Source organism: Trichomonas vaginalis, chromosome IV (assembly GCF_026262505.1).
Source record: "Trichomonas vaginalis G3 chromosome IV, whole genome shotgun sequence".
Lineage (NCBI taxonomy): Eukaryota > Parabasalia > Trichomonadida > Trichomonadidae > Trichomonas > Trichomonas vaginalis.
The window spans coordinates 9,200,320-9,226,570 of NC_067206.1; the positions used below are offsets into that span (position 1 = coordinate 9,200,320).

The 26,251-nt window shown below is 35.4% G+C and overlaps 17 protein-coding genes and 5 pseudogenes across 22 annotated transcripts, besides 3 other annotated features; 6 read left to right on the forward strand and 16 right to left on the reverse strand.

Annotated features, from left to right (window-relative positions):
- Positions 1 to 9,871: part of a mobile genetic element that runs on past the window's edge.
- TVAGG3_0057290 (integrase core domain containing protein family) lies at positions 29 to 1,080 on the reverse strand (the record flags this gene model as incomplete). The annotated part of the gene is made up of 1 exon (XM_051221271.1): positions 29 to 1,080. A coding segment is annotated over one exon (1,052 nt), but the record flags the coding sequence as incomplete, so codon positions are not given.
- Positions 2,719 to 3,526, reverse strand: TVAGG3_0057300 (uncharacterized protein; the record flags this gene model as incomplete). Its single annotated transcript, XM_051221272.1, has 1 exon — positions 2,719 to 3,526. A coding segment is annotated over one exon (808 nt), but the record flags the coding sequence as incomplete, so codon positions are not given.
- TVAGG3_0057310 (organellar and viral DNA polymerase type B) lies at positions 4,003 to 4,609 on the reverse strand (the record flags this gene model as incomplete). Its single annotated transcript, XM_051221273.1, has 1 exon — positions 4,003 to 4,609. A coding segment is annotated over one exon (607 nt), but the record flags the coding sequence as incomplete, so codon positions are not given.
- On the forward strand, positions 4,627 to 5,403 carry TVAGG3_0057320 (uncharacterized protein; the record flags this gene model as incomplete). Its single annotated transcript, XM_051221274.1, has 1 exon — positions 4,627 to 5,403. The coding sequence occupies one exon, from the start codon at positions 4,627 to 4,629 to the stop codon at positions 5,401 to 5,403; it is 777 nt and encodes a 258-aa protein (XP_051106260.1).
- On the reverse strand, positions 5,630 to 6,238 carry TVAGG3_0057330 (uncharacterized protein; the record flags this gene model as incomplete). Its single annotated transcript, XM_051221275.1, has 1 exon — positions 5,630 to 6,238. One exon carries the CDS (start codon positions 6,236 to 6,238, stop codon positions 5,630 to 5,632), a length of 609 nt encoding a protein of 202 aa, XP_051106261.1.
- On the reverse strand, positions 6,881 to 7,549 carry TVAGG3_0057340 (protein of unknown function, DUF4106 family; the record flags this gene model as incomplete). The annotated part of the gene is made up of 1 exon (XM_051221276.1): positions 6,881 to 7,549. One exon carries the CDS (start codon positions 7,547 to 7,549, stop codon positions 6,881 to 6,883), a length of 669 nt encoding a protein of 222 aa, XP_051106262.1.
- TVAGG3_0057350 (uncharacterized protein) lies at positions 7,679 to 7,873 on the reverse strand (the record flags this gene model as incomplete). Its single annotated transcript, XM_051221277.1, has 1 exon — positions 7,679 to 7,873. The coding sequence occupies one exon, from the start codon at positions 7,871 to 7,873 to the stop codon at positions 7,679 to 7,681; it is 195 nt and encodes a 64-aa protein (XP_051106263.1).
- On the forward strand, positions 8,672 to 9,185 carry TVAGG3_0057360 (protein of unknown function, DUF4107 family; the record flags this gene model as incomplete). Its single annotated transcript, XM_051221278.1, has 1 exon — positions 8,672 to 9,185. A coding segment is annotated over one exon (514 nt), but the record flags the coding sequence as incomplete, so codon positions are not given.
- Positions 9,234 to 9,871: a terminal%2Cinverted (terminal inverted repeat of Maverick-1C transposon ID:TVAGG3_0057250).
- A 2,458-nt stretch (positions 9,872 to 12,329) lies between these two features.
- Positions 12,330 to 12,914, forward strand: TVAGG3_0057370 (uncharacterized protein; the record flags this gene model as incomplete). The annotated part of the gene is made up of 1 exon (XM_051221279.1): positions 12,330 to 12,914. One exon carries the CDS (start codon positions 12,330 to 12,332, stop codon positions 12,912 to 12,914), a length of 585 nt encoding a protein of 194 aa, XP_051106265.1.
- A 29-nt stretch (positions 12,915 to 12,943) lies between these two features.
- Positions 12,944 to 13,144, reverse strand: TVAGG3_0057380 (uncharacterized protein; the record flags this gene model as incomplete). The annotated part of the gene is made up of 1 exon (XM_051221280.1): positions 12,944 to 13,144. One exon carries the CDS (start codon positions 13,142 to 13,144, stop codon positions 12,944 to 12,946), a length of 201 nt encoding a protein of 66 aa, XP_051106266.1.
- Positions 13,145 to 13,717: 573 nt separating this feature from the next.
- Positions 13,718 to 14,507, forward strand: TVAGG3_0057400 (annotated as a pseudogene). Its single transcript has one exon. A coding segment is annotated over exon 1 (790 nt).
- Positions 13,718 to 20,336: a mobile genetic element.
- Positions 14,568 to 15,442, reverse strand: TVAGG3_0057410 (annotated as a pseudogene). The gene has a single exon. A coding segment is annotated over exon 1 (875 nt).
- Positions 15,481 to 15,930, forward strand: TVAGG3_0057420 (annotated as a pseudogene). Its single transcript has one exon. A coding segment is annotated over exon 1 (450 nt).
- Positions 15,947 to 16,366, reverse strand: TVAGG3_0057430 (protein of unknown function, DUF4108 family; the record flags this gene model as incomplete). Its single annotated transcript, XM_051221281.1, has 1 exon — positions 15,947 to 16,366. The coding sequence occupies one exon, from the start codon at positions 16,364 to 16,366 to the stop codon at positions 15,947 to 15,949; it is 420 nt and encodes a 139-aa protein (XP_051106267.1).
- TVAGG3_0057440 (uncharacterized protein) lies at positions 16,713 to 17,500 on the reverse strand (the record flags this gene model as incomplete). The annotated part of the gene is made up of 1 exon (XM_051221282.1): positions 16,713 to 17,500. A coding segment is annotated over one exon (788 nt), but the record flags the coding sequence as incomplete, so codon positions are not given.
- TVAGG3_0057450 (protein of unknown function, DUF4106 family) lies at positions 18,711 to 19,247 on the reverse strand (the record flags this gene model as incomplete). The annotated part of the gene is made up of 1 exon (XM_051221283.1): positions 18,711 to 19,247. One exon carries the CDS (start codon positions 19,245 to 19,247, stop codon positions 18,711 to 18,713), a length of 537 nt encoding a protein of 178 aa, XP_051106269.1.
- TVAGG3_0057460 (protein of unknown function, DUF4106 family) lies at positions 19,623 to 20,276 on the reverse strand (the record flags this gene model as incomplete). Its single annotated transcript, XM_051221284.1, has 1 exon — positions 19,623 to 20,276. The coding sequence occupies one exon, from the start codon at positions 20,274 to 20,276 to the stop codon at positions 19,623 to 19,625; it is 654 nt and encodes a 217-aa protein (XP_051106270.1).
- Positions 20,337 to 20,832: 496 nt separating the features above from the next.
- TVAGG3_0057470 (uncharacterized protein) lies at positions 20,833 to 21,225 on the reverse strand (the record flags this gene model as incomplete). The annotated part of the gene is made up of 1 exon (XM_051221285.1): positions 20,833 to 21,225. A coding segment is annotated over one exon (393 nt), but the record flags the coding sequence as incomplete, so codon positions are not given.
- A 153-nt stretch (positions 21,226 to 21,378) lies between these two features.
- Positions 21,379 to 21,989, reverse strand: TVAGG3_0057480 (annotated as a pseudogene). The gene has a single exon. A coding segment is annotated over exon 1 (611 nt).
- Positions 21,990 to 22,348: 359 nt separating this feature from the next.
- On the reverse strand, positions 22,349 to 23,653 carry TVAGG3_0057490 (protein of unknown function, DUF4106 family; the record flags this gene model as incomplete). Its single annotated transcript, XM_051221286.1, has 1 exon — positions 22,349 to 23,653. A coding segment is annotated over one exon (1,305 nt), but the record flags the coding sequence as incomplete, so codon positions are not given.
- A 22-nt stretch (positions 23,654 to 23,675) lies between these two features.
- TVAGG3_0057500 lies at positions 23,676 to 24,627 on the reverse strand (annotated as a pseudogene). Its single transcript has one exon. A coding segment is annotated over exon 1 (952 nt).
- A 464-nt stretch (positions 24,628 to 25,091) lies between these two features.
- Positions 25,092 to 26,141, forward strand: TVAGG3_0057510 (uncharacterized protein; the record flags this gene model as incomplete). The annotated part of the gene is made up of 1 exon (XM_001297988.2): positions 25,092 to 26,141. One exon carries the CDS (start codon positions 25,092 to 25,094, stop codon positions 26,139 to 26,141), a length of 1,050 nt encoding a protein of 349 aa, XP_001297989.2.
- Positions 26,142 to 26,251: the final 110 nt, after the last annotated feature.

Below are 26,251 nucleotides of genomic sequence, written 5' to 3' on the forward strand. Positions count from 1 at the left end.
GAATTTCTTATTTCTTTCTGGCATGTTTTTATCTTTCCAGTACTCCCGCTCTAATGGTCCCAGATGAGTTGGTTTAGATTCTCTCAAGTTCTTAGATGGTATAACATCTTCAACGCCTCCTTCATATCTTACTTTATAAGTGTCATCGTTTGTGTTATAGTCAAGTATTTCAATAACCACTCCTCGCTTTGCTTCGTCAATGGTTTCAGCAAGTTTGCCATTACTACTTTCGACTAATTTATGTCGAGGGTAAAATGCTATGGAGTCGTCAGCAGCTTTTATAAGATATCCATTACCTTGCGTAGAGTCTACGATATAATAATTTCGACTTAACCTTAAACGTTTCTTTGTCAATGGTTTGTCGTCAAGAACTACACGAACTTTTGTACCAGGAATGAGAGTAAATTGTGTTGAATTTCTGATATTTTGTGTTTGGCTTCGTTTCTTTTGTATATACTTTTCTTCTTGTTGTTGTGTCATTGAATTTGGTGTATGTCCTGTTGTAGAATGTGTTGAGGAATTATATACTTCGAGAAAATGTTTCATTGTTTCTTCGGTAAAGTCTCGCTCTTGATTTAAATCTCTGAGAGTCCTTATGAAGCGGTTAATGATACCGAGTATGTTATGGTTATGGTCTTCAGTAGTGTAGTGAGTTATGTTATGCTTAATGAGAAATTCTGTGATTTCGTTGCTGAGGTATGCACCGTCTTGGTCTGATGTTAAAATACTTGGGCTATGTTCTGCTACAAACTTTTGTAAAACTCTTAACACTTCATGAGTTCCTTTATTTCTCATTATATACGCATATGCTTTACGAGTGTTAACATTTATGAAGATGAGGAATGGTTTATGTCCTCCTTTTCTGCTTTGAATGAGAGTGTCAAATTGGTATGCGTCAGGAGTGTTGGAGTAAATTGGTAAAAAGTAGTCGTAAGGATTTATTTTTGTTTGATGTACAACATTTTTGTCAAAGAACCTTTTCACTTCAGCTCTGTTAGTAAATCCCGAACTCTTTGCAGCTTCATTGAACTTCTTAAATGACCTCCATGGATGTTGTTCGAATACTTCTTTCAAGCTCATTTATGTAAAGTTAAAGATTTTAACCAACTCGTATCCAAGCGTGCATTGTTATATAAGGAGGCATATAATCTTTTCCATTACCTGCTGGGTCTGTAATACCAGCTACAACATGTGTATGATTTCCTGCAGTTCCACAGAAAATACCTGTGCTAACATCTTTGGGGTCAGTTGTGATATCATATCTATGCATTCCCTGTCTATCCGAACCCGCTGCAAGATTTGTATAACCTCTTTTTGTTATTGAATGTGAATGGTTTCCTTCCACAGATGTTCTTCCACTGAACCTATGCATATGTGAAGGAAGGTTTTCAATACCTATTTTCTTTGAACCTCCCATCTTCATTGACTGCGTATTAGTGTAGAATGGAAAACTGTCAACTATTTCATACCATCTACCACCAAATAAAGTGTTTGGATTTATTGGATTCATAGACGTATAAACAGCTCCTATAGGATATATTAAATCATATATGCTCATAACTCTATAAACATATTCTAAAGAACTTATGTCATTAAATACCATTTGGAATGTATCTCCCGGATGAAATGTTGCATTTGTTCCACTTTTATAATGTAATGTTAGTTCAATAGAATTATCCAAGAAAAATTCAAAAGTATCTGGTTGAAGACCTCTAACAAATTCAAATGGAGTTGCTGGTTCACCATTTATAATTTCTGTTGTAAATGTCATTGTATCTGGTTTCGAAAATTTCTTTGTTAGTTCTGCATCCACATAAGTTTTATCTGCTTTCTTGTCTAACATTGCTGGTAGTTCATATGCTTCAAAGTTTCTGGCATGATCTTCGGTATTCCTGCAACTCTTATCTAAATTGTTAAGAGTATCTTTTACGCTTGTACTCGGATTCTCTAAAGGTGCACTTGAACCAAGGTCAAAGTTCAATATTATGTCGTCTGCTCTAACAGTAGTGAAGGATTTATGTGTATGGTTCTTGTCTGCTTTCTTGTCATATAAATCTTGAGCAGTGAATTTAATATTATGTTCATCCTTCATGACATAAACATCTTTACATCTAATGTTTCTCATCGTCGTTATGTCGTCATCCGATGTTAAACCTTGTGGAAAGTTAGGAGGTTTACAATATAATGCATCCCCACCAGTTTCTTCAACCGTTCCTTCAATACTTTCTATAGCAACAGTTGTGAAGGATTTATGTGTATGGTTCTTGTCTGCTTTCTTATCTAACATTGCTGGTAGTTCATGTGCTTCAAAGTTTCTGGCATGACTTTCAATGTTCCTGCAACTGTTATCTAAACTGTTAAGAGTATCTTTTACGCTTGTACTTGGATTTTCTAATGGTGCACTTGAACCAAGGTCAAAGTTCAATATTATGTCGTCTGCTCTAACAGTAGTGAAGGATTTATGTGTATGGTTCTTGTCAGCTTTACTGTCTAAAGAAGTTTGAAGTTCATTTATATCGGAGATGTTGTGTTTATGAGATTTCAAAACTTTGTTCGTTGCGTCAAGTTCAACTTTGTCAGCTTTACTTTTAATAGCATCTTCAAACGTTATTTTTGCCTTAACTCTTAACATAAATCTTGGTTCAACTAATACACCATTAACAGAGAAAGTAGAGGCATAAATTTCATCGTTATAACTAAATGCTTCTGGTGCTTTACCTGTGTCATACTGTACAGTACAGCTTATGTCATAACCTTTAGCACGAATGTATTTATATCTTCTTTCATTAACATTTTTTGTCTTCGCTTCATCACTTCGTGTTAAATATCCATGGTAGTCCGTTATAATCTGTTCGTCTGAAGTTATATAATGAACGTGGTTTTTATCTGCTTTTTCGGCTAATTTCTCATTAACATCATTCACTTCTAATTCAACTCTTCCGCCAGAACTCTTATTATCATTAATCTTTTTCATTAATTCGGTAATTACGTCATAAAGACTATATTCTGTTTTCGGTTTTGTAAATAATGAGTCAAAATTTCTTTTCATCATTACATCGCTGACATTAATGATATCACCAATTCCTTTTTCATTTATTCTCTTCATTAATTCTGCAATAATGACGAATATATAATCTGTTAATTTATTCTCTTCATCGAGGGTTATAGAATGTTTTGAAATTGAATCATTAACTCCTCTAAATAAATCAATAACTTCAGGATACACGTTTTTAATGTCTTGAATAACCCGACCAGTATCCTCGCCACTATGTGGCTCTGAGCCCGTTGGGCTCTGTTGTTCATGTTCTTCGTTCCCGTCGTTACGTGGTTTTATATCTCTAACCATCATCAACGCAGCCATAACCGGAGGGTTTGTTGCTACCTGTTCGAAAATCCGTCCGTTATGTATGGTATATCTAAATAATTTCTTTGTGTTTGTTAAAACATTTGAAACAAGTCTTTTAAAACCATCTACAAAATTTCCTGTTTCACCTAATGTTCTTGCAGCATTTACAAGCTCACCCATTCCCGCTTTTGACCCCAAAAACGTCCATATTGCATTTATTTCACTCTGTATAGTTGTCCATTCAGCGAAACTAACACCCGCATTCGCTAAGCTGAAAATGAAATTCAGTGGATCGAACTTAATTCCACCTTCTTTTTCAATTTCAACGAACTCACTAACATGAGATTTTAAATATTCTTTCGTTAAAATTGTTTTCCCCGATGTTATGTCATTAACGAAACTATCACCGTCAAAAGTTAACGAATTCAATTTCGTCGTTGATGCTTTTATTTCATACACCGCTTTATCGATAGTTTTTGGCTCACCTTCTTTAGAAGCATATGAAACATTAATGAATGAATTATATGTATTCGTGAATGAATTAAAATCAATGATTTTCATTAATGACGCCTTTAATGATTCATTAACTGTTGAATCCCTTAAAACAATTAATGAACTGTCATGGGCTTCGCCCTGGTCGCTTCGGTCTGAAAGACCTTCAGGACTCAAAGAGTCCGTTTGCGACTTTATGAAAGGTACACTGCAAACCGTCGAGTTTGGATCAAATGCTGTAGTTGGTGCAGGAATATTAATGATATAAGTCATTAAATCATTAAGTGACGTAAATAATGTTGTCGTTTTTGATTTAATTTCTTTAGCATCTGTTATATATGGTAATTTTATTTCTGTAGTTTCTGAATTAAAGATATTCGCTAAAATGTTTTGTAAACTGTTTTGAACAGCTGTGTAAACCGTTGAATTCGGAACTCTTACGATTTCACCATCCTTAATAAAAGGCATTGTACATGACGTAGTGCTTGGGTCAAATCTTTCGGGATTATAATTCAACATATATTCTAACGCTTCATATACAGACCTATAAACAGTTGTGTCGTTCTTCATGACAACTTCACCATTTACAATGAATGGCATAGTGCATGGAGTTAAAATAGGGTCAAACTTTTCATAGTCCTTCCATGTTATGTATTTCTCGGTATTTCCATCAGAAATAACAATATATTTGTCAGTAAGTGTGAGAGAGTATTGACCAAAATATAAACGTTTAGCTCTGTCAGCTTCATACGCATATGCAGCAATACTCATATTTTAATGAGAATAAAATGTTGTTCTATTTGCAAAGTACAGACCCAAACGAATACGGGACAGTAAAGCTACAAACAAACTTAGGTCTTCAGAATGAAGCGCTTGCTTTCAGAGTTGTTGACTTCAATACTATCGCTTCATTCGTTATAACAGATGAAACAGATTTCATGGAGCTTGAAATAGATGGAAAGAAGCACGAAATAAGATTTCACAATAATGTAGAATATAAGATGGAAACATTAGCTGGAGTGTTAAATGCGCTCATAAATACTACAATAAACAAGGAGAACGAAGAAAACTTAATGAATGTTAAACTTATTGCAGGAGTTTTGAAGTTCAGTTATGCGAAGGAGTTTAAGATAACACGAATGAGTCATAGAGTTCAATTGCTTCTGGGAGCATACCATATGACATGTCCTTTGAAAAGTGTTGACAAAACGATTGAGATGAAATCTGTTCCATACGTATGTTATGGTAATTGTTTATACGTTGAGTCAAAAATAGCTAATGTCACAGGTATTTCAGGAGTTAATAGTAAAGGTTCAGTAGAATATAAATCCTTCTGTTATGCAGTCAATTCAATGTTCATTCCAAACGTTCCTGTCATAGTAACTCATTTAGGTAAATGGGTTCGCATTAGTCCTCATAATTTGAAAGACATGCAATTCAGACTTGTTGACTTTCAAGGAGAGCCTGTAGAACTGAAGGCACCAGTGCGAATGACTGTTGAAGTTGACTTTTTAGAAAATATTAAATGCAACAGCTTACAAGAGAACTCAGAGCTAAAAATATAAAGTATGAATGTTATGTATTAGGTCATGAACTTTGGTTATTGCTGTTTGATGAAACAAATGAGTTAGTTATGTCAGTCAAGAGAACAGAAAAAGGCGTCAAAGGCGCCGAGCGCAAAGCGCTATATTGTGTTAGTGAAAACTGCACCAAGTCAATAAGATTAGGTTTGCATTATGAAGATGAGTTCGATACTGTTGAAGAAGTTTTGGATAGATATTACAAATTGCTTTAATTTACTAAAACATATTTCAAACAAAGCTTATATTCTGTTGAAAGTTTTGTATACTCGTTCGAATATTTATACTTAAACTCAACTCCTGTAGTTCCTGGTGTTTCAATGATGCGGATGTTACCTATTTTCATGAATGGTGGCGTTTGACCACAGCATTCGATTTCAGGGTCGAGATAGTCAATGACACATTGTTTCCCTGTTATTCGTGATATAACATTTTCAAGGTCCTCCTTTGTTAGAATTATTTGGTTCTTGCTTATAAGATTTGTCAAAAGCTTCTTATCGTCTTTGAGTAAAATTGTTTGGTATAACTGAAGAAGGTAATGGTCTACGTTATCTGAAGGATTTGTTTGAACATTTGTGTAAGGGTTGTCGTTGGCTTCTCTTGAAAGAATTTGGTCCAGTGGTGGATACTCTAACTTAACATCTGATGTAGCGTTAGCGTTTGAAGCTGAGTTTAAATTCACGGATTTCAGTTCTGGTTCTTTTTCTTTCAAACACTCTGAACTATAGTTCTTTATGACAATATTGTTTGTCGTTCGTGAGTCAACATTTGATGTTGGTTCAACATTAACGGCACCAGCTAAGATGGATTTGCTTCTCATTTCATATAGAATAAAAACCTTTTATATGTATGAAATGAACAATATACTCGACAAGGGTTTGAATGTAAAGCTAACGAATGAAAATATTGTTGAATTCACTGAGACAGGTGCTGTGTATAAAGATGTAGAACTACTGAACAAAAGAGCTAAGGGAAGAAGCAGGAACATGAACAAAGGGTGGAAGCCTATAAAAATTTATGTCAATGATGGCTCAGGAGGTTCAAACATAAAGTATGCAGAAAGTTATAGAGTTTATGCTCTCAAAGGTGAAAAGCCTTCATTTAAGAACAGCTATTCTAACGCATATCCTCAAAAGCTAACGGATGGGGAAGTGGATGATATGAATGACAGCAAAAATATTAACAGAAATGGCGACAGAGATGCATGGAATTTGTTTACCATCAGTCAATTGAAGGTTAAACTTTTAAAACAATGTTGGTCGTTCCCATGGAATATTTTTGACTTTAATGGTATTAGTCATGATATGAATCTCAAGGTATGAACGAGGAGAGATGAGAGACTTATATGCTTCCCAAATTTCTTCAAAAGGTAATGTTATACCTGACTGTTTCCAAATGAGTTCAATATCATAACGTGAGAAACCTTGAAAGATAACGAAGTCAGTTATGAGACGTTTTATGTTTAAAGCAAAAAACGCCATGTTTGCATAAGTATTGCTACAGTTAAGTGGTAATGTCTGACTTTAGTAATGATGTTAGCTAATGGTGAGTCAGGCTTTGACACTAAACCTTTTCCGGCGAAGTCGTCGCAAACGAGCAGAGTATTTGAAGGATACTTTTTGAAGGGGTATTTTGAAAGTTTTGACAGAATGTAGTTTGTAAGTCGTTTCATATCGTAAACTCCTGAGTATTGACGTAAGTGGTGTTTGTCAATAATTCTTTCCATCTCTTCTGAAGTCTTTTGCATTCCTGACTGTATAAATTCAACGATGGCATAATATTTCCTCTTACGTCGAACGTAACGTTGAAGAAATTCAATGAGTTCGCTATCTGGAACTTTAACGACAGATGCTTGAACTTTTGACATAAATGTTTTCGCTGTTGAGTCCATAGAGTCTGAAGTTGCTGATATAATGATTTGGTCATAATATGAATCTTGACCTAAACGCTCTGTTATGAGTATATGACGAATGAGGTTAAATGTCTTACCTGAACCCATCTTTCCACAATAGAAATACACACCATTTGAACAGAATTCATAATCTTTGCTGAAAGGAAGAATGAGAGAAGAGTTAAGTTTGTCTGTAGTTTCATTCATGTCTTCATCTACGTCATGTATTAAATGCTTCATTTTATCTCCATTAAAAATGCAAGTCAGAAATATTCAGAACATAGCACCGAGTCTAACTGACAAGAGTATAAAGATATACTATGAACACGTTATGATGAAACCAACCAAAATTCAAGAAAGTCAGTATACTTATGAATATCCAAGACACTGGGTAGAGTATGTAGGAGGTGAGAAAGCTATTGAAATCAGACAGGTTCGAAGTATTCCAGCAGGAAGGACAATATTATTGAAGAACTTTAATGTTTTGAGGTATAATGATGAAACAAAGAAGCAAGATAGTTTTCCCATTGCTGTGTATGTGAACCTAGACACAGGAGATGACATGAAAGTTTTTAACACAAAGCTTCAAACGGTAGTGAGAGAACAACTACTGCGGAAGGGCATCCATTACCTTCAGAAGTTACCATAGCATATAATTTTGAAACAAACTCAATAGATTTTAAAGTCATCTCTGCAAAGAAGTCAGGTTTTACATTTAATGAAGCAGATGTATATTCGAATGAAAACTTCAAAGCTATTGCATGGTTAGATAATGACGATTGCTTTAAGAAAATATTTAAATTCAGTGACTCAACGATGTCAATAGATGACCTTCGTGGAATGTTACCATCGATGTTTACAGTAGAAGGTTCAGCAGGATTGCTTACAAGATTGTCAATTGGTGGTATTTGGTCTCGTGAGAACATTGTTATAAAATCCAGTATAAGTGAATTTGCTGAAGAATCTATATTATGTCTTTCAAACTACATGTATTCGCCACCGAAGCATTATAGTATAACAAACTTTGTCAGTAAGTTTAACATAAGACTTGTCGAACCTTCTTCAATGAAAGATGTTGTGCTACCTAAAGATGGAAAGGATGGACTCATTATTGAGATGATTTTAATTGCATATTAAATGAGCTTGTTCTTGAAGGTCAGTCATGATGAAATAACTGTTGTAGAAGATGTTAGCAATTGTTCAGACATTTTGAAGCGAATAGATGAGATAAGAAAGAAGTTAGATAGACCGCAAAGCGGTGAGGGCGAAGCCCGTGAGAATGTTTATGTTTCATTGACTTTCTCCAGTAACGAGAACTTTTATGAGATAATATTGAAGAGAGATGATTTTAATATGGTGTAAATGGTAGCTTGGGCAGCTTTAGGCGCAATGGGAACAAAAGCATTAGCATTTGGAGCAAAAGCACTTGGAGCTTATGACGCAGTAAATAAAATGAGTGGAGGAAGGGTTTCGAAGACATTAGATGCAAATAAAGGGAAGATTGGAGGCTGGGTTGCAAAGAAGTTAAGATTAAATAAAATAGGGCTCATAAATAAAGCATCCAATTTGGTTGCGACTGAGTCAGAAAATGCTTTAGGAAAGGACGATGAGTTTGCAAAACACGCAAAAGACTTTAATGACCAGATGAAAGGTGAAACAATGCATTTAAATAGAGTCGATGGAACTCTTCCTCCACCAGTAGTTCTTCCGTATGGTCCCTATGGAATGTATGGAAACCCTTACGAAAGACCATTTGACCCATTGACTGGTGGAAGTAACTGGTATCATTACGGACGAAGAAGAAAGACAGTCAAGTTGGAGACAGACGTGAAGAAAGCAACTAAAAAGAAACCAAGGAAGAGTTATAAAGCAATGAATTCAACAGGTTAGAAAAGAACCAAAGGGTCAGAGCCGCTTTGCGGCTAGGGTGAAAAACAGGTGAAAAGGTAGATCTCACCGCTTCACCTAAATTTATTTTTGTGCTATGTTTTCATACGTGGAGGGTGGTGATATCATTAATTTTTAAGTTTACTGAAATTTTTTATTTGGATGTAAATGACAGAACAAAAGCAACTCATTCGAATTCCACAGTATAACAAACATACATTTAAACATTTATTCTTCCTTCCTGAGCATAACATGTTCTTTCAAATACATCCGAGACCAGTTGACTTTTCATTGACTGTGTATAAAGATAGAAATAGTTATATCATTAAACCATACGATGACGAAGGTAAGTTATGTAAATTGTACGTTAAGAAGTTAGAGAAAGTTTATGGCTTCAAGTATGACTACAATAGGGTTAACACTGATGATGAAGATATTGAGGAAAATTTATGAAACATTAGTGAAGTTGTTAGTGAGAACGATAGTGAGAACGTTTATTTTTTACATTAGTGAGTTCGTTAGTGAAGGTTTGGCGCTTTGTAAATATTTAAGGTTAAATTAGTTTTTGCGTTCATGTTGTAAAATAACGTTAACGGTTTTGTAAAGTGTCAAATTCACAAGTATTGGGTAAGGTGGAAACGCAGTGCCACCATACCCAACATAACCATACTAACTAACGTTCATATTCCGGATATGTTGGGAGCAGTTCGAAACATCTGAGCTGACTTCGGACAAAATTGGACAATGTCAACAAATTCATCTTTGGTCGGACTGCCTTGAAGGTAAGTCCCTTACATGTAAGTAGCTCTGGTAAAGTCTTCTCATTTCTGCTAACTTTTGGAGTATAGCTTCGTAGTTTAGAAGTTTTAATTTTAATTGTCTTATTCCACTCTTGACATCTAAACGGTAACTATCCATGAGGTCAAGAGTAGCTTTGGTAGCTTTAAGTGGAGCTATCTGTTCCTTGACCTCTGCAATTTTGGTTGCAATTGTGGTTTGAGCTCCTTCAAGTTCGCCGTCTATGTCGTTCTCAACGCCTCAACCATGGCTTGAAACTCTCATCGGTCCATTGAGATTGGTGTGACGAATTTAACTTGCTTCATTCAAAAAATGAAAAAAAATGTTTTACTCAAAACGTTAAGGTTGACTGAACTGGTTGGATGTCGCCTTCACAGGTTATGTAGAACGCTGACCCGAGAAGTGAAGGAGAGACTGAATTGCCAATTTCATATGGGTAGGGGTTCTCCTTGTTTGGTATTTTTATCCAAGGACGTTTGTTTAGGAACTTAACAAGAGTTTTCTTTTGGCGTCCTTTATGTCGTCGAAAGGAGTGTTTTCGGTATTTGAATTGGAATTCCAGTCGAAGTCTCGAGATTCAAGCAGCCCTTCCAGAAATAGCGGTGAACTTGACCTTGGGCTTCATTACCCTGCGCAAGTCTGCTTAACAACTTCATTTATCTCTATAAGGTAAATTGCCTCGTCAAATCCTTCTGGTATTCCGAGTCCTTCCATCCGACAGGAAAATATTTTCGAAAAAACCAGAATTTTCGAAAAAGTGACACCAACTATTAAAGTTATTTTATTACTAGATTTATTTACAAATTATAAGATAAATCATTAACAAAATATATTTTTATATAAATAAAAAACTTTTTTATACAAAAAATACAATCAATCGATAAATATTATAAAACATTTATTCCAAAAAGATTAAGTATAGGTGGGATCCTGCATATAATATAATTTTATGTCATAAAGCTTACAAATTTTAGATGGACCACAGTGAGAATGTGAGTGGTTAATTTAAAGGTGGTCTGATAAAGATATCGAAGCTTACTCAACACAGCATGAAGCAGTTTCTAATACACAATCTTACTAGTGTGGTTTCGGTCGCCAGCGCTCTCATAGGGGTGCTGATTTCAAAAACCACTACTTCAAATTATTCAACAATACTCAATGCAGCATGAAGCAGCTACTACTGCTGTATCTTACTGGTAGCGTTTTGGTCGTTGGCTCTTGCACAGTCTCTCAGATTTTCAAAATTTTTTTTTCAACACTATCTTGTTTCGCTCTCAGAAAGCTATCCTACAAAGACATCGAAGCTTACTCAACACAGCATGAAGCAGTTTCTAATACACAATCTTACTAGTGGTGTTTCGGTCGCCAGCGCTCTCATAGGGTGCTGATTTCAAAAACCACTACTTCAAATTATTCAACAATACTCAATGCAGCATGAAGCAGCTACTACTGCTGTATCTTACTGGTAGCGTTTGGTCGTTGGCTCTTGCACAGTCTCTCAGATTTTCAAAATTTTTTTTCAACACTATCTTGTTTCGCTCTCAGAAAGCTATCCTACAAAGACATCGAAGCTTACTCAACACAGCATGAAGCAGTTTCTAATACACAACTTACTAAGTGGTTTTCGGTCGCCAGCGCTCTCATAGGGTGCTGATTTCAAAAACCACTACTTCAAATTATTCAACAATACTCAATGCAGCATGAAGCAGCTACTAATAAATATATACATATATAAATATATACATATATAAATATATACATATATAAATATATACATATATAAATATATACATATATAAATATATACATATATAAATATATACATATATAAATATATACATATATAAATATATACATATATAAATATATACATATATAAATATATACATATATAAATATATACATATATAAATATATACATATATAAATATATAAATAACAAAATATAATCAAAAAACAGTGTTTGGAAATTTAAGGTTAAGTGTCACTTTTTCTACTGTCACTTTTTCGTAAATTCTACCACACTCCATTTATCTCTATAAGGTAAATTGCCTCGTCAAATCCTTCTGGTATTCCGAGTCCTTCCATCCGACAGGAAAATATTTTCCCGACAACTGGAAAAAATTTTCCGGACAAAGGGAAAAATTTTTCCCGACGACAGGAAGAACTCTTCCAGTTGTCCGTCCGTAAACCATTCAAATTTTCGAAAATTGAGAACTTTTTGGTCGAACTTCAGAAAAAGTTTTTCCTTCCGACAGAAAAAGTTTTTCCTTCCGACAGAAAAAGTTTTTCCTTCCGACAGGAAAATATTTTCCATCCCACAGGACACAAACGAATGTCCCACGTCCCACCAACCGAGTCCATTCCCAAACCAGAGGAACCGAAAGCTGCAGAACCACAACAGTCTCCTCAGCAACCTCAGTTCCAGCAAGTACCTCCGATTTACTACCAATTTCCACCTCAAGGTTACTACCCACCACAAGGCTTCCCGAACTACCCTCCTCAGCCTATGCCTTACTTCCGCCAAACCTTGATGTTCCAGCAAGCTCCACCCCAGCAATTCCAATTCCAATCTCAATCGAAGAGAGACCAAGAGTTCGAGGAAGGTCTGAACCGCTTACGCAAAGATTATGCCACAGCCCCTATGGAAGACGACAGGCTTTCAGTCTCTTCCCTCAAATCGACCGATTCGACTCGTACCACAGATTCGGTTCGTGACCGTGAAGACTACCTCAAGCAGTCTGAGAGACTCTTCATCCTACAATCATTTACAGTTGGAGCTCTCAAGAACATGCGCAATTACGAAGGTCAGACACCAGCTGGAGACCGCAAAACAGACGTACTCGCAAGAGCCGTCCAGCTCGTCAAAACAAAGACTGAGATAGTCGACTTCATTCTTGCAGCTTGCCCATACAAGTAAAAAAAATAAACAATTACGAGTTAAACTTTTTATTCTTTCTTTTCTGAGTTGTTTAGAGCTGGTTTCTCTTGTAGGAACCTTTCGTACTCTTCCATGGTCATGTAATTGCGAATTTTGTACGCAATTCCAGGTTCGTTGTTTTTGAACCTGATGTATGTAACGCTTCCATCCTCCTCGGGGAAGTAAGCTGCTAACATCTGACCAAGTTTTCTCGGTGACTCGGAGCTCATAAAAATGTCACTTTTTAAATGTTAAGTTTTTAGTCTTATTTTACCCTTTGTTTACCCTTTGTTTGTCAAGGTAGTATTGGAGTGCAATTTCTCCAAATTCTCTGTGTCGGAGTTCTTCAGCATTTTCCAAGGTGTACCTGGAGAACTCAAAAAAGTTGTCAAGAAGATACTGCCATGCTGCTCTTCTGAGTTCGTCGGTATTTTGGAAGTGTTGCACCTTCGAGTCTTCGGACATGAAAAAATAACACTTTTTCTATTAAACCGTTTTGGCATTTCTCATGAGTGAGTATAGTTCTGCCGAACCATTGGAAGAGAAGAAGTACCCTTGCTGGCAAAAGACAAAAATAGTTGCCTTAGTTGTCATTGCAATTGTACTCGTAATTGAATTCATTGTACTTCTCTTCACGTACCTAAAACTCAAGGACGGCATATGCTTTAAGAAGCTACCATCTTATTAAGACTAAACATTATTTTTATTGAATTCAGCACAAAAATCATGAATTTCCTTAAGATAGAAAAAATAAAGTTAGTTTTATTTTTATTTATTTTTTTATTTTGTATGTAAAGACAGATATGTCAACAACAGAGAACACAACAACAGTTATAGTCCATGAAGCTATAAATGAAGAATATGAGTGGGTTCAGTTTAACAAACAACTCCGTCTCATTCGTTCGGTCAAAGACGATATGTACCAAATGCAAAGTATTTTGACAGCATGTTTTGCTCCAGATACTAAGCTTCCTAAAGACTGGTTTAGGAACCAAAGCACACAAGAACTTTTGAGCGAAGCACAGCGAGACATACTTTTTTCTGAAAACAGTGAAGCACAGCGAGTAGGGAAGAAACCCCAGTCGCCAAAACTCTATGAAAATCGTGAAAAATTGCCAAATGGTTTGAGAGGTTGGTATGTACATAGACTTCTTGTAAATGCTGTTGCAATGTGGGCTTCGCCTCGTTATGCTTGAATATTTACAGACTTCTTGACGAAATTCATAGACAAGAACGTGAAGAGCTAGAGAACAAGCTTGAAGCAAAAGACAAAAACATTCAGAAAAGAATACCACGTTCGTACCAAAAGGAAAGGAAAAGAACTATAAGTATATGATTTATACTGAAGAGATGGAAAATGAAGAAGATAAAGATATGGTTATGTTGCATTTAGTCAGAAGAAACAACAAAGCTTTTACGACCTTGCTAAGATTTACAAATCTGACAGAAATTGGTTCTATCGCGAAAACTTACCGATTTCAATGACCCCAAATGAAGATGTGAAACAAATAGTTCAAGATACGTTACCTCAAACACACTATGATATGAAAGGTTGTACAATACTTACCTTCAAAGAAGACTTACCGCTACTGAAAGAAAAAATAACAGAGTATTTTGACAACTTCAAACAAGCAGAGTAAATGAACTCTTTTTTTATTGACTTTTTACAATTTGAACTTTGTTTGCGTAGATATGAATTCTGAAAGAAGTATGAGGGTCTTGTATGACTTTGTACTTCTCCCATAGTTCATGTCTGTCAAACTTACCTGCCATGGACTCTTTCATAAGTTCCATGAAATCGTCTTCGGACAATCCGGGGAAAAGTATAATGTCAGTAAGTATTCTCTTTATATCCTTACTTAAACTCTTTGCTGTCTGTACACAAATGACAACTGAGATGTTAAAGTGTCTGAGCTTCTTAAGAATTCGACACATATCTTGTTCTCTGTTCTTTAACAAAGGATGAGAGGCGAAATCATCTAAGATAAGAAGACATCTATGAGGGTAAGTCTTCCAATCGTAAGATTGCAATTTCTTCGAAATGTATTCTATCTCTTTCTGTTTGTTTCTGAAGTGTTTCTTCTCTAATATTCTCTGCATTTCCTCATTAGGGTCTTTGAACTTAGAATTTATATACTCATTTATAGCATTATACTTCAAAACTCTTCTTTGGTACTTCTTTATCCAATCTAAACAACTCAGAGTCTTTTATACATACTAACTTAGACTTCTTTATAATATCTTTGAACGAAATTGACGGTTTGGTCAAATTGACCAGAAGTACTACAAATGACTACTAACTCATAGAATGGGTTCTTCTCATCTAGTTCTTGTTGTTTGTCAGCCATTTTAAGATAAGTGAAAGTCTTACCCGACCCAGGTGGTGCAATTAGACCTGTTATACCATTCTGAGCAAATAAGAACTTGTCATGTATAGGCTTTATCTGAGCATTTCTAACTTCCTCTTGTTCTTATTTAAAACATTCTCAAATTTCTTGTCAATGTCAGCAAACTTTTTTTTCTAACATATTTTTAGAAAAAATTAAAAATTTTTATCTTTTAGAAAATGTCTAGCGATTTCGCTATCTATATTCGAGACAAGCTTTTCGACAGCAAAACATCTGTCGACCATAAAATCTTACATAGTGTAACAAGAAAGGTGAATTTGTTCTAAAGTTCTGTTTCTGGGAATATGACAAGAACCATAAAACATTAAGCAGAGAAGTCTTTAAGTTTGTCAATGACAGACTTGTTGACAGAGATGACGCCTCTGGAGAGAGAAGTCCAACAAAAGTTCTTAGAATGCAAAGAAAACACATGCGCTGTTCTTGAAGATGAAATAGAAAACAGAATAGATGAGCTATTAAAGGACAAAGAACTTTTACATAAATATGGTTGCGCCAAATTTGACATAACTCCACCAGAAAAGAAGAAGAGAGAAAAGAAAGAGAAGAAAGTAAAAGAAGAGAAGAAAGAACCTGAACCAGTTCCAGAGAAAAAGAAATTTGACATGTAAAAATAAAATTTTATTTTTAGAACATTTCTGGGTCAATGTCAATGTTCTCTTCCTCTTTAGGAGCAAACACTGGCTTAGACTCTAAAATCTTTTTACTCAATTTACCTTGAACTTCAACTATCTTAGACTCATAATATTCATAGTCGTCTGCTTTCTTTGGTTCATAAGGTATAACAAGTTTGTATGCTTTGCCTTCTTTAAGGTTTGAGAACCTTCTGTCAAAACTTTCTTTGACTGTTAACAAACCTTCTATGTCTAAGTCTTCAAATTTCGCACCATTTTTAGTCACAATAGCAAACTTAACTGGTTCGATGTTCCAAACTTTGCTGAATGAAGACTTTTCAAAATGGTAGAAGTAAACATTCAAATATGTGAATGGGTCTAGTTCTTCTTTAAGTCCTGACATGTACTTATTTACTGAAATATATTTCGTCATCTTTTCTATCGATAAAAAAAATATTTTTTTTAAATTTATCAGAAAAATTTTTCTTTGTATATACACCATTCTGAACATCTAAAAGACTTTTGACATTTGCCAAGAATGTACGTTTAGACGCGTGTCATATAACCATATTCTTGACAATATTGTTTATACGAATCGTACAATGACCTTTCATCTAAACACTCAAAAGTCAGTTTCATCTATGAACAGTTCATATACACTCTTGTTTGCTTCTAACAATGTTTGTCTCTCTTCGGTATGTGGAATTTGTCTTGGATTGAACTTTGAAATATCTAATGTCATAAAATATGAGAACAAGTGGTTGTAAAAGTCAGATGTCAAAGTTTCTGCTAAGTCGTCAAAATATTCTGTATCTTGCATATGAGAATCTGACGTTCTGACAACTACATATCTTCTGTCAGAACTTTCTAACTTCATCGGAACAGCATTGTTTGAAACCATAATGAAGTTTGCAACATTTTCACAAACTCTTTGGTCTTTATATTTTCTTTCAACAACTCCAACTTTGTCTGTTATAAGACTCTTCAAAGCATCTGAGTTCAAAACTTTTGTTGTATCTATACTTTGAAGTTCATTGCAAACTATAAGTTTCATATTCTCTATTGAAGAGTTAAATTTACCGCAGATGTTTTCTAAGTTTGTCATATTAGGGTTCGAATAGCCCTCTAACAGTTTGCACAAGATATCTGTAAAGAATGTGTTCTTACCAGTTCCTTGTTTTCCAATTATAATGAGAGCAGTTTCATTTTTAGCACTTGGATGTTGTAAGATGTTTGCAAACCAACATAAGATATACTCATAAACCTTTTCGTTTCCATTGCATATAATTTCTTTGACATGGTCTAACCAAGCTTCTATAATATTTTCTTTCCATTCTACTTGTTCATATTTATATCCAGTGAAGATAGAATAGAAGTTTGGAGAAGGTGTATAGAACTTTATACCTCGAACTGAAAAATCTTCTAACTTTGACAATAAGATATCCCAAGCATCTAACATCTTCATGCCAACTTGTACAACTTTTATTTTCTTAAGTTTCTGTCTACATTCTTGTTCTGAAACTATTGTTGCTCTTGGTTTGTTAAAGACAACATCCCATTCTTTCATAACATAACATTCTGGGGCAGAGTCGACATAAATGACTAAACGTTTCAAATTCTCGACTGCTTTGTTATAGTCTCGAAATGGACACATATTTCTGAATGCTTGGAAGTCATAAAAATCTGAAACATCTATTCTGTACATTTTTATAAAAATAAAAAAAAATATTTTTTTTATTCTTGACTTTGTTGTTCATTTGTTGCATTTGTTGTTCTTGAGCTATTTGTTGTTGAAGTTGTTCTTGTAATACAATACTTTCACCAGTTGCATCTTCCAATTCGAAACTTTCTGCCGTCATTGACAAATACATAGGACATAAAAGTTTTACAGGAACAAAGTTTGCGTCAACTAATGTCAACGTTATACTTGCCAAAGTGTTTGAGTTCACTAAGGTTGAAAATTCTGCATTCGAATGAACAATAGGCAAACCAGCAGAGAAAGTATTGTTTATACGCATAAGTATCTTTTGGTCATAATAGTTTCTGTCGACATTCGAATAACACTTTGAACCTAAGTTTGAAACAATATATAAGATTGGTGTGCTTAATGTCAATGGAATAGACATTCCTTGTATGACACCTTTTCCTGTTATAGGAAACTGTTGGTAGTAAAAACCAGAAATAAGTTTTGTATTATAGCTCATATCGTTTATAGTAAACTCAGTCGGACATCCAAACATAATGAAACCTGCTCTAGTTGCAGCACATGTTACACCCGTCTTAAAGTATTAAATAAGTCAACAAAACCTGTTGGTGGTATATCTGAGTAAGTATCTTCAAAGGAGTATTTTTTACCATTCACAACAATAAAGTCTTCTGGTGTCAAAAGAGCAAAACAGGCTTTAGTCGTCATTGTGTTTAAGGTTAGTTTACAATATCGTCCTTGAGGACTTTGTAAGTTTGTTGTTATAGAATTATATGACTCAGGGTTTTTAGTCGTAATAGTATAAACCATTATATCTTCTGCCATTTATATATATTTAAAAGTTTTTCTGAAAGTGGAGAAGAACTTCATCTAAACTTTCACATGGCGTTTCTTGAAGTTCTCTGTCTAAGAAGTTCAAATATTTTGTAAAGACATAGAACTTTCCTTTGTCTACACGAACAAACAAAACAGGGTCTTTCATATCGTTCAAAAGTGTGTAAAGTCCTTTACATGAAATAAAGTCTATATTATTTTTCTTCAAACATCTTTCAAGAAGTTTTGACATTTTTACTTAGCAAATAAATTTTAATGAAATGTTGTGGTCGTCAAATATTTTTATGACGTCTGGGAAACTATACTTTAAGTTCAACGTTTCACCTCCTTTCATAACGTATATCTTGTCAATGACATTATATGAAACACCACAGCAACTAATGTCGGGTTCTATTTCTTTGATGTTTATATCGTCTGCCTCTGTCAAAAGTTTCAATAGTTCTTTCAAAACTTCATGAGGTGCAATGACATATGAGTTCACTTTTACAGGGTTGTGTTCGACCAAGTTTAACATTATACTTAAAGCTTGACAAATCTTCTCCTGAGTTTGAAGTTTGTCTTTCAGTTGTTGGTAGTCGTTTCGAATATCTGCAACAGAACTTAAGTCTCTGCTAACTTCAGGATATGTTGGTTGTTCTTTTACAGGAACAATTGTTATACCATCTTCGTCTTCGTATGGTTTCCCCACTTCAACATCTCTGTCTTTGACATTGACAACAACACTTTGACTGTTTGTTTGAGTTGGTGAATTTAACTTCACATCTGCCACCGCCATTAAACCTTTTGAAACACTTACGCTTCTATTTTTCGGAAATGACATTTTACTTAGAATAAAAAGATGGACGTATTCGAGTATCTCTTCGAATTGAAGCAGAACAAAGTTTACACACACAAACAATACAAATACATTGACAGAATAGTTCTTTATACAAACAATGGAAATGTTATAGAATAGCAGTCTTTGCTGAACCAAAATATTTTCATAAAGCAAAGAAAGTTGGTATAACTGAAATGGTGAAAGTTCTTGAAGCAGACAAAAATATAACAACAAAACTTACAGATATTTCTAAAGGTAAGTTTATCTTACAATATTATGTCAAAACTGGCGTACTGTCAATATTTGACGGAGAGAAGTCAGTTCAAGAACAACTTACTGACCTGCTGCCAAAATCTGCTCGATGGAAGCTGTCGTTATGCCAATCTGAGGAGCCCCAGCAGGTTTCATCGAACGAATCTTCAAAAGAGCATCTTCCGTGAAAAGTGCTATTGGTTTTGTAAACTTCTTTGCTCTCAGTTCATCTGGACCGTCTCTGTCACCAGTATATTGTATTTGTACAGTACCAACAGTTGAAATACCACCCATAAAGTCTTCTGAGTCAGCAAATGGAATGCCAAGCCAAAAGTTTGAACGGTCTCCATTTGTATATTGAGTTTTTTGACCTCCTGTATGAGTCCATACTTTCACATATGGCATAATAGAACTTTGCATTTCAGGGTTAATGGTTGTTGTGAAGTTGTTGTTAAAGTTCATAGCATCTAATGTCAAGTTGTATGACCTCATATCCTCAACTGTAGAATATTCTTCTCTTGGATAATATTTGCCATCTATGTTTATATGATATTTAATACCGGGGTTGTAGAAACAAGAATAGTCATTTATAGTTCGTCTGAACAGTACAAACATAGTATCTGCATGTTTCATTGCAGTTGTTAAAGCAATATCTGTTCTTGCACCTGGGTCAGCACTTTGGTTTCCAACTTCACCTGCAAAGTCTTTGACAGATATTTGGTGTATAGGGAACATAAGTGGAACTGCAATATATTTGGCAGCTAAAGCATTTGAAATATCTGGGTCCAACATATAGACTGCAAGTCTGCTTTCTATTCTCTTGCATTCAAATTTTTCGCATGTGAACTTAACTGGGTCCCAAGCAGTTCCAGCAGCATTGAAATAATAGTTTACTTCATTGTTGAGTTTGAGAAACCAAAGTCTAAGTCAACTTTGTCTTTGCAAAAGTCACAGAACTTGGCTCCACCAGTTCCAGCTACAGTAATGCTGAATGGGTCTTGTGTTGGTGCAATGACTAAGTTATTTTTGCTTGGAGTAAGTTCATAGAAATTTTTCCTGCCCAGTTTGGCAAGTATCTTAAAAACCTGAAGATGAGGAAAGATGACAAAGGAACTCTAAGTTTCAGTTTTACTTTAGTGGCAGCAGTTCCATCTGAACCAGAAAGGTTAACATAAACTCCTGGAACGTTAGGGTCAAGTCTTCTTATTTTCTCAATATTTGCATACTGGTCTGTTTGTTCTCTAGCTTGTGGTTGTACTGAGTTTCTCAAAGCGAACCATTCATAGTTTGCCCATGTTACTGTTTGAACTAAGTCAGAGTTAGAATATATCTTATATCCCATGAAAACTTCTGGAGCATATTGGTATCCGACATAGAAAATTCCATTGCAACCTTTCTTGTCAGACAACTTGGCAGAAGGTTTTATTTCAATGTCTTGTTCCACGTATAAGAATGAGTTGTCAATAGAAATAATATGAAACCTGTCGCAAGCAATATCTACTGTTGTTGAAGAACCTTCTCCAAACTCACCTACGTTTCCATAAGAAACAGCAGTTGTATATTCGTAAGTTCCAGGAACTATTTCTGACCTTCTAATGGCATTGTCGCATTCGTTATACCATTCGGAAACATTTCCGTTCATGGCATCCAAAACTGTTGGCGTTATATTCTGAGCGGCGTACATTTCATATGGGTAAAAATATAGAATAGTTGGATTTATATATCATAATAGAACCCACTCGTACCAAGCTTTACTTTCTTCCTGACTGAGTTTTTAACTCTTCTTTTTCCTTCATTGCCACTACTTTCACTAGATGAAGTTACTTCTTCACTACTTTCACTTTGTTCTACTCTTCTTCTTTGGTGTCGCTTTTGGTAACTTGCCCTCTGCTTCAAGTTGTTGCATCTTTGCCTCATGTTCACCTAGTATGTTGTAAATTTCCCATGTCCTTTTTGCCTTTGGGCTCTGGTCGCCCATCTCAGGTAACCTATATCCTAGAAAGATTTTGTCATAGTTTGTATTTGAGTCTTCGCGTATTGTTTGCATGACTCTTTCCTGAGTTTCCGGTTCAAGCTCTTCAAACAGAGCTTGTCCATATGGAATAAGCTCGTTTCCAAATATATGTTTTTGTAGCCATTCTGGTTTTCTTTCCATGTTACCAATAATATCTTTTGTGAATGGGAAAGCTTTTACCCAATGTTTCAGTCTTGCGTCATTTATTTCTGTAGTTGGTTTTATTTTGTCAAGGAACATGTTTTTCAATACTAACATTTCATTTGGTACTGTCCATTTGAGTTTTCTTAAATATTCATCCCTTCTCGGTTCATTGTCTGCAAAGTAAGTTTTTATGACATTTTGCAAACTTTCGTTTGCAAGGTCATGTACAATAGGTTCTCTTCCTTCTCTCTCCCTAACTTTCTTTCTAAACTCTTCACCAAATATACCATCTCTATGGTTCTGTGTAGTTCTTTGAGATAAATGTTTAGAACGTCAGGTGTTATATTTCCATCAGCCATGTTCATTTCATACTGGTCCAAAATATCTGCATCTTTCATATCTTTCAATGGCATTAAAGCCGCGCTGAAAATACCAGCTATATCTGGTTCACCATTCACTTCCATTGCGTCTACAACTTCTTGGAATTGTGGTTGTAAGTTTATGAACCACCTATCCGGATTAGCTTTATGACCCCATCTCATTGTAGTTCCATAGTCTGCAGAAACAAAAGTAGGTTTGTTTCCATATTGGTAGGTTCTGAATGAACTTTAAACAATGTTTCATTTCTATATGTTTTGTTGAAATTTAACCTTTTATTTTCACCGAGTTCAGCCAAAGATTGAACGTTATATGGTCGTAAGTAAAAAGGATTGTTGTATTTGCGTACACTTTCTTTCAGTTCTTCCATTCTATGCTGAATATTTTCATCTGATGTTGGAGTCTTTTGTATGTCGGCGAACATTTTTCGATATTCTTCTACTATGTCAGCCGAATTTTTCTTAGACTCTTGGAAAGATTCCATATTCCCCGCATACACTTGTTGAGGGTCAAGATTTTTCGGCTGTTCCAAATCTTCATCTAGTTCTGTGAAGTTAGTTTCCAAAGGAGGAACTTGTTCGTTTCCTTCAGGCTCTTCTAGCTGTTGTTGCTGAACTATTTCTTCCATGTCTGGTTGTATCTGAACTTCTTCCTGTGGAGTTTCTTGTACCTCATCTGCTGGCATTTCATATATTCCGAGACCGTTTTTAAAAAGTTCCCTATCTAAGTCATCCGGACTCATAAACCTTTCTTCTTTCGTTCCGTCTCTATTTTTTACGCGTTTCATGAAGAGAGTTGAATTATCATTTAGCTCTGACACCAAATATCTCGGAGTAAATTCAGTCATGTCATTTGGATGATATGCTATTAAATCATATCCCTTAGCGAGCTTGTATTTTCCAGGTTTGAAATTATATCCCATTTGGTGCTGAGCCATAAAGCTAAATAGGTTCGGGTCAGTATTTCCTTCCTTGAACTTTCTAATAGCTTCTTTATATCTGTCACTAAAGTCAAGAGTATCTGGGTAACCATAGTCTTCCTGAAGCATTTTTAAGAATTCTTGGTTTCCTTGTTCTCTACTTCTTTTATGTCCTTGCTCTGTTTGTGGTTGTTGTTGTGCAGGGTTTTGAACTGTTGGTTGTGGTGCAGTGTTTTGAACTGTTGGTTGTGGTGCAGTGTTTTGAACTGTTGGTTGTGGTGCAGTGTTTTGAACTGTTGGTTGTTGTGTTGGTTGTTGTGTTGGTTTTGGTGCATGCCTGTGTCTGTGTTCATGTGACGATGTAAATGTTTTAGGTAGTCCTGGTGCAGGTGCTTCTCTTGGAGGGTTTGGTGGTATATAAGTTCCACTAGCTAGTATATAAGTTCCACCAGCTGGTATATAAGTTCCACCAGCTGGCACATATGTTCCATCTGCAGCATAATGTCCTACCTGACTTTTCGTTCTTAAGAAAGCATTTACTAGGTCTGTTTTGGTCTGTTGTAACTCTTTTTCTTGACTTTCCACAACAGTTGCTCTAACGGCGTCATAGGCACTTTGAACTGCCTGTCTCGTTGCTGCATCTGTTATTTTCGTCATATTTTGTGCTACTTCTCTTAACTCGTTGTCGAAACCTTCAGACTTCAGTTTCTTTCCAGATGAGAAGTCGTTCACTAGTTTCACCTTACTATGAAGAGCTTCGAAGGCGTTCTTAAAGTCAGCATTCATTAAAGCTTCATTTGAACTGTCTTCATCCGCTTGTATTTTTGTCCTTATTGACCCTATAAGTTGGGCTGCTTTAGCGTTGGCTTGGGCATCTAACCAGTCATTATTAGCTTTTATATATTCTGCGCTTTTCATTGCCTTTTGCATGGCTGCGTCGTTATTTTTACTTTCTTGTGCTAAGTTTTCATACTGTACGGTTTGGTTTTGCAACTGTAAAAGTTTTTCTGCCTTTACATTTGCTTCAACTTCTTTTTTATACTCATCGCTATCCATATATGTCTTCAGGGCTTTTTGTTTTATTCTTCATCTTTCAGTACTTTATATTGAGTAGTATGGTTTTTCAAATTTATAACATCTTGTTCCATTTTTGCTACTTCTGCTGCTTTTTCTGACACTTTTTTCGCATATTCCTCTGTACTTAGTTCTTTCAGTTGTTCTTCTTTCTTCTTTTTCTCTACGTTTAACTCATTGAGTTTCTTTGTGTGTCTGTCATATTCTAGTTTCTTTTCGTTTTCACTTATTTGTTTCTGTATGTCTATGTTTGACTTTTTGACATCTGTTATTTGATTTTTGAGTGAACTCAAATTCATTTGACTTTGAGGGTTATAAGCTGTTCCGTCTGCAGCTCCACCATAGCCTGCCATTTTCGCTAAAAGTGCCGCTCTTAAACCTCCACTCTGTGCACCAATAACTCGGTTTAAAAGCATAGGGTTGCTTGACATTTGTTGCAACATAGTGGGGTCATTCATCATTTGTTGTTGCAACTGTTGTTGTGGTGTCAGTTTTACTATTGGATGTTTCAATGCTCTCTTCCTCTTACGTATATTCTTACGTAGCTTACGTGGCATTTTAAGTGAAGTTAAAAAGCGGTTTTTGACAGATGTTTATATGACACTTTTTGTTCAGCACAAAAAACTACTCGGTCAAAGTGTTGTCAGTTTTGTAAAATAACCGTCCTATCTTTTTTAAGGGAAAAGGCTTCTCAAAGTTTACTTCCTTGGAACGCCTGTAACTTTTCCTGTAGCGACGATAGACCCTTACTTGTCCGGACAAAGTTATACTATTTTGAGTGCTCTACAAAAAAGTCAACGGCGACGACTCTCAAAAACCGTTGTGTAAAAAGTTTTACCGTTGGACAAAAAGTATATATAGAAAACAAAAAACGTTTATAGTTCATTCAATATTTGAGATGGAACGGTTTGCCAACGGTAACTATTAAATAAAATAAAATAGAGGGGGTTACCGTTGACGAAAACGGTTTATTTTAAACTTTTCTATGAGTAGTCCGAAAAAAACAGTTCATTTTTGTCTAATGGCATTCGCTAGCGTGTTCGCTCCAAATTCACCTGAAGAAATTGCTTGCAAACTTTCAGCACCCACAGGTTTAGAGCCTCAATATCAAACTGCAGCATCTACACATTCTCCAAGCAGAACAGACAATTCGCTCAATCCAAAGCCACTTTCACTACCAAAAACAATACCAAACGAGCTCCGTATTACAAAGAACCACAGCAACGCTGAACTACGCAAAATACTACTCAGATTGTCTGAAGAATACTTCAATTCAAAGCCAGAAGAAAGAGTTGCTGCAACTTTTAACAAAGAATATTGTGAACAACTCAACAAAGTTCTTGCAGACTTTACCAAACTACAAAAAGAAACACCTGACCCATTCGAATTAGGTGACACAATTGTCAACTATTTTCCAACAATAACAAAGATAATGGTTGACAGAACTATATGTCAGCTTATTGAAAGTCTTCCACCCAAAGCTGCAAAAAAAGTCGAACAGTTTTGGGTCGAATTCAAATTAAAGAGTTATGGATATCAGGATGACGAAGAAGAACGTGAGTACGGACAAGAAACAGCAAAATGGCAATGTCTTAGCTCACTCAACCCCAAGTTCAAACCATTATTTTACTCAGACAACAACACAATTCAAGTACGCAAAATTGCTATTCATTTCGTTAACCAAGCAGAAGACATTGAAGAAGGAGACTCTATCTCAGTTTATGTTTGCTACTGCAAGTTTTTCAAGGACGAATTTGGAGGACCAATTCTCATGCATGTCTTCAAGCCACGTCAGCAACTCTACGTTGAAACTGAAATAACACTCATGCATGGAATGTATCTCAAGTTTGAAAGCCAATTGGAAAACACATACAACATTTGGCTTTCATACATTCAGTTCGATACACCAGATGACTTTGATGTTGAAGAAGAAGACTCTACTCAAGAAGATGAACCACAAGACTCACCTGATGATGACGAATTTGTACCCGAAGAAGAAGAATATCATTCAAGAACACCATCAGAAGACGACCAACAAATGGCAGATGCAATGGACAGTCAAGTTCCATGAAACTAAACATCTAATTTTACCTCAATTCCAACTTTTTTTAAACATCTTCGGGGCTAGAGGGCACGAAGTGCCCGGAAGCCCCACTACCTTTTTTTTTTTGTCTGATATAG